The sequence below is a fragment of the Brassica rapa genome, chromosome A08, assembly GCF_000309985.2.
Source record: "Brassica rapa cultivar Chiifu-401-42 chromosome A08, CAAS_Brap_v3.01, whole genome shotgun sequence".
NCBI lineage: Eukaryota > Viridiplantae > Streptophyta > Magnoliopsida > Brassicales > Brassicaceae > Brassica > Brassica rapa.
The window spans coordinates 653,454-664,076 of NC_024802.2; the positions used below are offsets into that span (position 1 = coordinate 653,454).

At 35.7% G+C, this 10,623-nt stretch overlaps 3 protein-coding genes across 3 annotated transcripts; 1 reads left to right on the forward strand and 2 right to left on the reverse strand.

Moving 5' to 3' along the window:
- Window positions 1–806: 806 nt before the first annotated feature.
- LOC103832609 lies at window positions 807–2,188 on the reverse strand. The gene is made up of 3 exons (XM_009108655.3): window positions 1,962–2,188; window positions 1,692–1,886; window positions 807–1,304 (listed from the first exon to the last, which is right to left on the reverse strand). The coding sequence occupies exons 1-3, from the start codon at window positions 2,008–2,010 to the stop codon at window positions 1,006–1,008; spliced, it is 543 nt and encodes a 180-aa protein (XP_009106903.1). The 5' UTR covers window positions 2,011–2,188; the 3' UTR covers window positions 807–1,005.
- A 469-nt stretch (window positions 2,189–2,657) lies between these two features.
- On the reverse strand, window positions 2,658–6,420 carry LOC103832610 (DEAD-box ATP-dependent RNA helicase 20). Its single transcript, XM_009108656.3, has 10 exons — window positions 6,160–6,420; window positions 5,732–5,991; window positions 4,458–4,637; window positions 4,219–4,380; window positions 3,980–4,134; window positions 3,804–3,896; window positions 3,635–3,720; window positions 3,326–3,552; window positions 3,008–3,241; window positions 2,658–2,905 (listed from the first exon to the last, which is right to left on the reverse strand). The coding sequence occupies exons 1-10, from the start codon at window positions 6,213–6,215 to the stop codon at window positions 2,859–2,861; spliced, it is 1,500 nt and encodes a 499-aa protein (XP_009106904.1). The 5' UTR covers window positions 6,216–6,420; the 3' UTR covers window positions 2,658–2,858.
- Window positions 6,421–6,497: 77 nt separating this feature from the next.
- LOC103832611 (mini-ribonuclease 3) lies at window positions 6,498–8,588 on the forward strand. Its single transcript, XM_009108657.3, has 6 exons — window positions 6,498–6,821; window positions 6,896–7,005; window positions 7,678–7,767; window positions 7,993–8,045; window positions 8,186–8,288; window positions 8,368–8,588. The coding sequence occupies exons 1-6, from the start codon at window positions 6,599–6,601 to the stop codon at window positions 8,494–8,496; spliced, it is 708 nt and encodes a 235-aa protein (XP_009106905.1). The 5' UTR covers window positions 6,498–6,598; the 3' UTR covers window positions 8,497–8,588.
- Window positions 8,589–10,623: the final 2,035 nt, after the last annotated feature.

Below are 10,623 nucleotides of genomic sequence, written 5' to 3' on the forward strand. Positions count from 1 at the left end.
TAACCAAAATTCTAATTATCTCTATTTCCATGTATGTGAAGTAGTATTGATGAGTTTATCTACCACAAGTGAAGGATTCATGTTGTTAAAAATGAGAACTCTTCAAATCTTCAGAAGAAAACATTTTCTTTAGCATTCAACGTTTCACCTTGCCAAAGAATGCTATTGTATAGAATAACCATTAGAAATTATAATCAACCTATTTGTTGGCTAGAATATATTTAAAAGGGATGAGAGCTTATTCATCCGATCATGAGGGCCAGCTAGAGAGAAAACAACTCAAGTCATCAAGTAGGGTCTATAATGTGAAAGAACATTATTTATTTATTTTTCATATAATTGTTTTACTATTGATTATATGTAAAACTAATTTATATTTCTTTTATGGGAAATTCTTCCAAATAGCCTCTTTAAAAAAATTTGTCACAAAAATAACCCTAAAAAAATAAAACGGCCGAAAATAACTTTTTTTATTTTGAAAATTTAATATTTATTTTTTATTTTTAAAAATTTGAATTCATCCCCTAAACTCCACCCCTTAACTATAAATCATAAGTCTTAGACTAGTTAACCCTATAAGTATAAATATATATTTACTCTTTAATAAAACATATTTTAATCATTTTCCTCTTTGAAATACTATTTTTGTTAAAATAAACTAAAAAGAGTTATTTAAGGGAATTTATCTTCTTTTATACTATTATTTGTATTAAATTAGCATTTTAAAACTTTTATTAATAAAATTAGTGAGCATAATCAAATATTTATGATAATATTGACTATTGTTTTGTATTAAGAAAAAAGGATTTTGATGAAGAGCTATATTTCCACCAGTCCTCTTTCCTAATTATCTACAGAAACACGAGACCTAACATTGGAACGATGAAGGATGAGTCCTCAAAGTTACTGCTTTCAACATTCAAACTGTTCTTTTGCTTCCTCCAAAAGCAAAACATCCACAAGAATAAGAACAGAAACCAAATCAACATAAGCTGAAACTGAAGATCAGAGAGTAGGAATAGATTTGGATCCTATGAATTGTTTGAGAATCGCCTTTTCTTCATCAATCCTCTTCTTCTCTTCAGCGTTTTGCGGTTTTACTTTCCTTTTCTCCTCCAACATCCATTTGAAGAGCTCACGTTGTTGCTTCTCCGGTATTGGCTCGCGTGCCTTGACCACCACTGGGTCAGCCACAGGCTTTTCAATGGTAACAGGAGCTGCTGCGACTGAACCTGATTTAGGAGCAATCTCTTCACTTGCAGGTTCTTCTATGTCCTTCTTCTTAGTCCTAAAGAAAAGGTAACCTGCAAAAGCAATAATAAGGCCAAGAACCACCAATAAACTAAGTCATGGAACAAAGCAAAGACTTATCATTTTATCAGATGTGGGAGAAAAGTTTTGTCGACAAACAAGCTAAGAGTATTATGAGTCAAAGTCTGTTTATCACTAGAAGGACTTATCATTTTATCACATCATCATCTATGCCTCCATTGACACATTAAACCTTTAGAGTCAAAGAGTAAACAGATGGAACTTAGGAACTGAAAGATCTATCAATCAATCAAAAGCTCAGGCATTCAGATAAAGGTTTGGTAAAGCTTTGTGCTTTATCAATTTCTAAGCTCTAAGAAACGCAAACCCATGCAAATCCCTAAACCTTTAAACCCTAATTTTGGAGGGGTGATTTTTACCTCCGACGGCGAGATTGACGGTGAGGAGGAGCGGCCACATATATTTGTACCTTCGAGCGAACGATTCCTTCGGAGGCGGAGGAGGTGTAGGAGCACCGCCCATCGTATACGAAGCTGCCGCCGCTGCAGCGGGATTCGACGGTGGAGCAACGGTGGTTCCATTTGCTTCGACGTGCTTCAGCTGAGCGATGATATCTGGATCAGATCACGAGTCAAATCATATGAAAGATTCGTGGAGTGAGATCGTGATTAGGGATTTGAATCAGTTACCCTTCTTCTTGGGTTTGTTAGTGAAAAGCTTGGGTCCTTCTTCACTCATTGCGACTTTCTTTCGATTTCTCCGAGGCTCCTCCGATCAAAAAGACTCTTCTTTCTTTACTTCTTCTTAGCAAATGTTTATGTTTATGTTTTTTCTTCCTCTCCACTCAATGGATTTACTTGGGACTTTCACACATTTTCTTTATTTTAACTTTATTTTACACCCAAAAATAATATTTTTTAATAAATTATTTACTTTTCTGGTTTTGTTTTGAAATTCATACTTGTCGACCTATTTACTTAGCATTTCTGTGGATTACTCTGCTCATATCTACCACCAAAATTTTGATCTAGTAAAAAAAAACATTTTTTTGATAAACTAAATCATTTTTAATGAAAATGTAAAAAGTATTCTTTTCATACTTAAATTTTAAATTTTCGGGATTAGTTTGATAATTCATATTTCCTAACCCATTTACGCGCAGTTTCATGAACTACATAACATTACAAAAAAAAATTTATGTAAAAATGTATTTTTTGTTATTATTAATTCTTGAAAAATGTAACTTTTGTTATTATTAATTCTTGACGTAATTAGAATATAATTTGCTAATCTCATTAAGCAAATTAGAAAAAGAAAACAACTCTATTTATCAAATATGTTGCTAGAATTAATAAAAAAAATTGACCAAAAAAAAAAAGAATTAATAAAGTTTACTGTCAAAACTTAAAATTACGAAATCTTTGGTTTTGTTTTTTAACCACAAATCATACCATCGGATCAAATGTTATCTTACATGTTTCACGTTTTGATGCCAATGTCAAATGTTTCAGGAAGAGAGTGAAGCATGAAATAAGAGAAAACCACTGAGCCCTAAAAGCCAATAACACATACACATAAAACAGATATCAACTCCAAGCTCTTCTGCTTCCACGGTCTCTAAATCCTCCAAGCCCTGTTTCCACATCATAAACCAACATACCAGAGATTAGAACCTTTGTATTATCTAGTGAAACCAGAACACAACAACTGTGTTTTTGTTTCTGGTGATACTGACCTGGAGGAGGAGGAGCTGTGCTGCGACCCATTGAAGCTAATTCGTGGCTCACTTTCTGCCCAGCTTCTTCTAGTATGCTGACAAGCTCTTTGGCGAACCTCGCATTTGCAGCTGTGAAGAAACTGTAAGCTGTTCCTTTGGCCCCGGCTCTACCAGTTCGTCCAATCCTGTGAACATAATCTTCCAGTGATCCAGGGAAGTCATAGTTTATCACATACTTCACATCCTTAACATCTGTTGTTTAAAAAAAAACAAACGAGGTTTATTAGCTTGTTGCATGCTAAAGAGAGTTGAAAAGAGGAGAAAGCATTAGAGTACCTAGTCCACGAGCTGCAACGTCTGTAGCAGTCATTATAGGGCTTTTGCCTGATCTAAACTCCGAGAGAACCCAATCTCTCTCGGCTTGGCTTTTATCACCATGTATTGACAAAGCAGGCCAACCATCCATGCGAAGCTGACGAGTGATTTGGTCGCAGCCCTTTTTGGTGTCAAGGAAGACAAGAATCCTGCTTCCATCCATTATGTCTTCAAGCAACTTCACCAACCTGTACAAAAGGCCAAAACAGTTCATGTTCACAACAATGTCCATGACTAGTGAAGAGAGAGAATATAGGCAAGAAGACGTACTTGTTGTACTTTTGGCTTTCGGAGATGACATCAACAATCTGACGGATTGCACGGTTAGCCTTTAAATCAGAAGATCCTATTATCACCTGCACTTAAGACCAACGAAGCCTGCTAAGTTTTCGTTGACAGCTAAACCCATATGAAAAGACAAAGAGAGTGTGTCACTTACTTTGTATGGGTTGTAAAGAAACTTCTTAGAGAGTTGTTCCACTTCCTTAGGCCAAGTAGCACTCCAGTACAATGTTTGACGGTCTGGCCGAATCTGTAAAGGTTTCAAGATTGTAAAGACAAAAGCAACAAGAGTGCACATATTAAGTAGAGTGACACAGAGGTAAGAAAACGAACATGTGAAACAATTTTCCTGATCTGAGGGTCAAACCCCATATCCAGCATTCGATCAGCCTCATCCAAAACAAGATAAGTAACCCTTCGCAAGTTTGTGTTGTTCGACTCCATCATGTCAATCAACCTCCCAGGAGTAGCTATAACAATCTCCACACCTAAAATCATACACCAATATAATTACACACATCAGAATGATGTTATAATGAACAAGAAAAGCTAATAGCTTTGAGAAATTACACCTTTCTGGAGATCACGCACTTGAGGCCCTTTTGGAACACCACCGTAAATGCAAGTGCTCTTAATCTTTGACGATGAACCAAACTTAGACGCTTCTTGCTGTATCTGCACAGCCAGTTCACGTGTAGGAGCAAGAACCAAGACTATTGGACCGTCTCCAGGAGCTGGCAAAAAATTACAACTTTACATCAAACAAGAACAAAAAAGAAGAAAACTTCACAAGCAGATCATCAGGCGTCACCTAAAATTGGTTGAGCATTCACATGGACTATAGCAGGTAGCAAGTAAGAAAGAGTCTTTCCAGAGCCAGTTTCAGCAATGCCGATGAGATCACGTCCCTTCAACGCCATTGGCCATCCTTGTGATTGTATAGGTGTAGGTTCAGTAAAACCAGCCTTCTTAACCTCTTCCAAAACATAATCTGGGACAAAATCAAGAAACTCTTATTAGTACACATACATGACACACCTAAGCTCAGCTAGTCTCTCAAGATGTACTCATGTACAAATCAAGAAACTCTTATTACAAACAGAACAGAACTTACCAGGGAATCCAGCAACAGAACATCTTATCATTATTACAAACGAACAAAACATACATTATACACCTAAGACTATTTACGGATGGATGAACAGAACAGAACTTAACAGGAAACCCAACATCACGAAAGCTTATTACAAACTCATCAAGAAGTCAAGAAACTCTTGTTACAAACGAACAAAACACCGAAGACTCTTTACGGATGAACAGAGCATAACAGAACTTGCCAGGAGACCCAACATCACGAAACTCTTATTACAAACGAACAGAACACCCATGATACTATTTAGTACAGAACAGAATCATCAGGAAACCCAACATCACGAAACTCTTATTACAAATGAACAGAACACCTAAGAGTCTTTAGAGATGAACAGAACAGAACAAAACAAAACTTACCAGGAAAACCAAAATAATGAAACTCTTATTACAAACGAAGAGAAGATATGTTACCAGGAAACCCAAAATCATGAAAATCTTATTACAAACGAAGAGAACAAAACTTAGTACGAAACCCAAAATAATGAAACTCTTACTACAAACGAACAGAACGCCAGAGACTCTTTACAGATGAACAGAACAGAACAAAACTTACAAGGATACCCAAGATCATGAAACTCTTATAACAAACAACACACAACATCCATGATACAACTAAGAATCTTCAGTACAGAAGAAAACTTACTACCAGGAAACCCAACATCACGAAAGCTTATTACAAACGAACAGAACATCAATGATACGCCTAAGACTCTTTAGTACACATAACAGAACTTACTATGAAACCCGAGATCACTAAAGCTTATTACAAACGGACAAGACTATTTAGTACAGAACAAAACTTACTAGGAAACCCAACATCACGAAAGCTTGTTACAAACTCATCAGGAAATCAAGAAACTCTTATTACAAAACAAACAGAACATCCATGATCATACAACTAAGACTCTCTTCAGTACAAAGAAGAGAACTTACCAGGAAAGCCAACATCACGAAAGCTTTTGACAGGTTTAGGAATATCACGACCTTCAACAGTAATCTCCCTCTTCTTTCGATACTCCTCCACTTCCGCCTCCGTCATAGCCGCCACAGAGGGAGACTCAACATAAAAGTTCTTCTCGAAAGGAGTCAAACCATCCAAATCAGGCTTCTTTGGAGACTCATCGCCAACACTACTACTCTCCCTTTTACTAGCTGAGCTTCCGTATCCCGAGGCTCCACCAAACCCTGTGTCACTACGAGAAAAAAAAAAAGACAAAACTTTAAAATGAAGCAAACTTCTTCTTCCTCCTAACACACACCATCGAGAACTAGATAATAGACTATAGTTTCTCTCTAACATACGAGCTTGATTAAAAATCAATCGAGTGGAGATAAGGTGAAACAAAGCAAACGGCACTTACCTTCGACGGTCACGGTAGGAGGTAGAGTCACCGGTCCGGCTATCGTAGCGACTCATGATCCAATTTCTCCGATTAAGGAGCCCAAATCTAGTCGTTAGGGTTTTACAAATCGAGAGAAAGGAGAGAGAGAGAGAGACAATGCTCGTATTGCTAAAGTTACAGGAAGCTTGTATTAAAGTCTATAAAGGACAAATTATAATAAACCACGTGGATAAATGAATGTCACCGCCTCAATAGTAGTTAGGGTCCGGTTTGAGAGAAAGGAGAGGAAGACAATACTCAATGAGTATTGGAAGCTTGTATTAAACTTTATATAAATGACGAATTATAAGTCGCCACGTGGATATATGAGTGTCACCGCCTTAGTATTTTATCACTGTCATAAACTGAAAGCAAAAGAAAAAAAAAAAAGAGCTGAGAGATAGAATTAAAAAAAAAAATGGCGATTCTATCAGTAAGCTCTAGTCTCGTGAGAGCTGCTTTAGACACGAAGCCTAAGAAGCTCCGATACAACCCCAATGCGCCGCGTAACGTCAAGAGAAACCCTAATTCTACTACCTCTTTCGTTCCTCCATCATCTCCTTCGTCTTCTCCGGCGGCGACAGTCTTGACAACAACTAGCGTCTCCGTTTCTGATTTGCTGAAACGTCCCGCAAGCAAAGGTAACGACTTTAGGTTTCCTTTATCCGGAAGTGTTATCATTCTTACTAAATGTCTCTGCTTTATTATGATGAAGATAGTTGTGTTGGATATGAGAAATGGTTTCCAAGTCCACCCAAAGTGAAGAAGCCTAGATCCGTCTTCAATGCTGCCTCGCTAGCTTACATAGGCGATTCCATCTACGAGGTTTGTCTTCCAACTCCCATCTATGAGATTGTTGTTTAGGACAAAAGTCTTTTCTTTGTAATTAGTCCTTTAGGATGCAAGAATATCATATGATGGATATGTTAGTGTTTGTAGCAATAAGATACTCACTATGAGCTTGTGCTTTGTGATTTTAGACTAGTTCTTTGTACTTAATCCTTGTTTTTTTAGGATGCAAGAATGTCAGAATAATGATAGTGTTTACAGCATTGAGAATTTAACAGTCATTATCTGGATTTTAGACAAGAGTTTTGTACTTAATCCTTGTTTAGAATACCGAATGATGATCGTGCTGGTGTTTATACCACTACGATAGTCACTATAAGCTTGTGCTTTGTGATTTTAGACAAGTTCTTGTACAAAACCATTCTTGTTTTGGGGATGCAAGAATGTCAGAATATAATCATGTTCATGTTGACAATTAATATGATTTTAGACAAGTTTTTGTATCTTAATCCTTGTTTAGGTTGCAATAATATCAACTGAATGAATATGGTACTCTTTATAGCATTAAGATAGTCACTATGAGCATGTACTTTGTAATTTTAGATAAGTTTTTGTACTTGTCATAATGATTGTGTTTACAATGTTAGGAAAGTCACTTTGTTGATACTCCTTCCAAGGTATTAATCATTTTCTCTTGGCTTTGTGCAGATATACGCTCGTCGCCATTTTCTTTTCCCTCCACTGAGTATTGAAGAATATAACGACCGTGTTCGAGCAGTGGTGCGATGTGAAGCACAAGTATGTTTTTTTTTTATTTTTATCTTCTAGTCTTCTTGTGTATGTACGCTATATTGTTTTAACATGTTCACTCCTCCAGTATCTCTCTTACACATTTGATATCGGTTTGCAAGTACTTTAAGCCTGAAAATGTAAATTAGCATGCTTCTTCTCACAGCGTTGGTATCTTTGTCATTGTTCTTGTTCTTGTTTAACCTAAACTGTTCTCTGTGTCTTCCCCTTCAGTATGCTTTGCTGCATAAGCTCCTTGATGAGGATTTCTTAACTAAAGATGAAAGGTCAGTTGCAAAACACCGTTATTTAGTGGTTCTACCTACCATCTTTTCATCATATGATTGTTTGAATCACATGCTATACACTAAGTTCTCTGGCTAAACTATATATTAAATCGATCTGATGAGAACTTTTTTTGGTGCAGAGAGATACTTCGGTGGGGAAAAAACGTAGGCTCGGTTAAAACACGGTCAACTAGGCGTGCTGGTGTTGCGGTTTATAACAAGGCCTCATCATTGGAAACACTTGTAAGTTTGTTCTTCATAATCTGAAACTCAATAAGTGTAAATACAAATTTATCCTTCTAAACTATGTTGAACTTCTCAGATTGGCTATTTGTATCTAGCAAACGGCAAGAGATTAGAAGAAATAATGCAGAAGCTGGGGTTCTCAAGTAGTTCTTCAACAGAGATAATGGTTAAGGAGGCCAAGCACAAACTATCAGCTTTAAAATAAACTTTATATATATAGCTGTATCTTTTGAAAATGTTTTAGAACATTGAATCCACTTAATCTAATCGTTACTAAGTTTTGGTGATGTTTTGTTACAACTAAGTCCCAAGAGAAAGGTCTTCAAAAACCACGTAAATGGCCCTAAACCGAACTTAACCAATGTAACATCCTGAGTATATGTCTTTTGAGGGTCGGTCCAACTCGGTTCAGTCACATCCACTTTTTTTCATTTCCTTCAGTTGAGTCAACAATAAAACGATGTCATTTTTTAGTAGAGAGACGGTTCCGAAAGACTAACATTCCCGTCTCTACATGGGCCTATATATGGGTTTGAATAGAAAGACTTAAGCCCAGCAATTATTAAGAGTTCTCAAATTTCTTGAACAGAGAGTCAGAGACTCTAAAATCACCTATGGGTTTGCCGGTTTGGTGTCAATAGTGATTAATTTTAGGTATCCCCTAAACCCGATCAGTAATCCAAAACTCCCGGTCCGATAATATACGATATGCATACCGGTTATGGTAGTGGGACCAAGAGCGAAGACGTTTCAAGGAGACCCGAAACGGAAACATTGGGAACGGGTGTCTGAAAGTTCGTCTGACCGCTTGTGTGAATTAGAAGAGAAGAGTCAAACCCAATGATGACTCTTTGCTTAAGGGGTATAATCCAATTACATAAGAACACGTGTCCTTCTGGTCTTCTACGGCTTCACCGACCTGTCACTTTCACTTATGTCTGTAGTATGAGATTCCTCTCCATAGCTGCAGTAAATAATGTTATACCATTACAAGTAAAAAAATTAATGTAATTATATATCATAGCTTAAATGTATTTTTTAGGAATAAATGAATATACAAAATTGACAATATCATTTAGAATGAAGAAGTACATAACATGTGCTCCTTTTTTTTTTTTTTTGTGCACAACATAACATGTGCTCCTTATGTTCCCATTTGTCTTAATCAAAATTCAAAATTATCACTAAGGAAAAAGAAAATGGAATTCAAACTTCTTAATAATTATTATGACTATTATAAGTCTTTGATTAAAGGTCGAAAATGACGTCGATGAAAAATTAGGTGCTATGAAAAAAAAAAAAGAATAATTTTTAAAGTTTATGAAGTTTAATTTGATAAATTAAATCTTTGCAGATTATATAGGCCTTTTAGTTTTACTTTCGTTGCATGTGCGGGGGTCCACTCTGTCTTTCCTTGCTATATCAGCTTGTGTATTATCCTGCTCTGGCTATTTACCTATTCTTATTTCTACATACCTTTTGATTTTTTGATAAACATGTTTAACCGAATTGTTTTATCAAACCCCAAGTGATTATACAACGATAACCTACGTTTGATATAAACCTAAACATGATGGGGTTTCTTGATTTAAATAAAAAAAATAAAAAAATTAGGTTTTGTTTTATAATGTACTATATAGTTTTCTTCGTACGTCGAGATATCAAGATTTTAAAATGCGGAGCCACGCGTTGTTGACGTGGAGACGTAGACATGTAATTTTATTGACCTATGGTTTTTTTCGAATCTTGATTAATCATGCCTTGATAGTGATGCATTTTTGAGTTATCTAATAGTGAATTATGTTTTGTGAAATTGGAAAAAAAAATATGTTTTGTGAATAAATAAACCTTGTTTTATCGATGAATTTGCATATTTCTGTATTGGGTTCAATACAACCGTATATGAATGTTTGCAGATTTCCATTCCATGTTGGTTCAACAAATTTATATATTGGTACAAAAACATGCATGTTATAGATAATATATATAACCAAAAAAACACATTTTATAGATAATTAACATATGTACTTTGGACCTTTCTTATAAAAACACGATCTAAAGCGAAGTTTTCAGACAACGTCACATGTTTTGTAATATATTATTTGTCTAATGCAAACAAGAAAACTCTTGTTAAAATTATTGTGTATGTTAATCTCTGTATATTGTTTTCAACTCCGATCTCTTATGTATAAAAAAAAAAAACTCCGATCTCTTATGTATAACGTCTAATTACAAATAGTATTACTTTATGATCAGAAGTTCACACATGATTATGGATGCATAGGTGTCACGAAAGAGAACACCGCTTTGATGTGAGTGGACATTTATATAA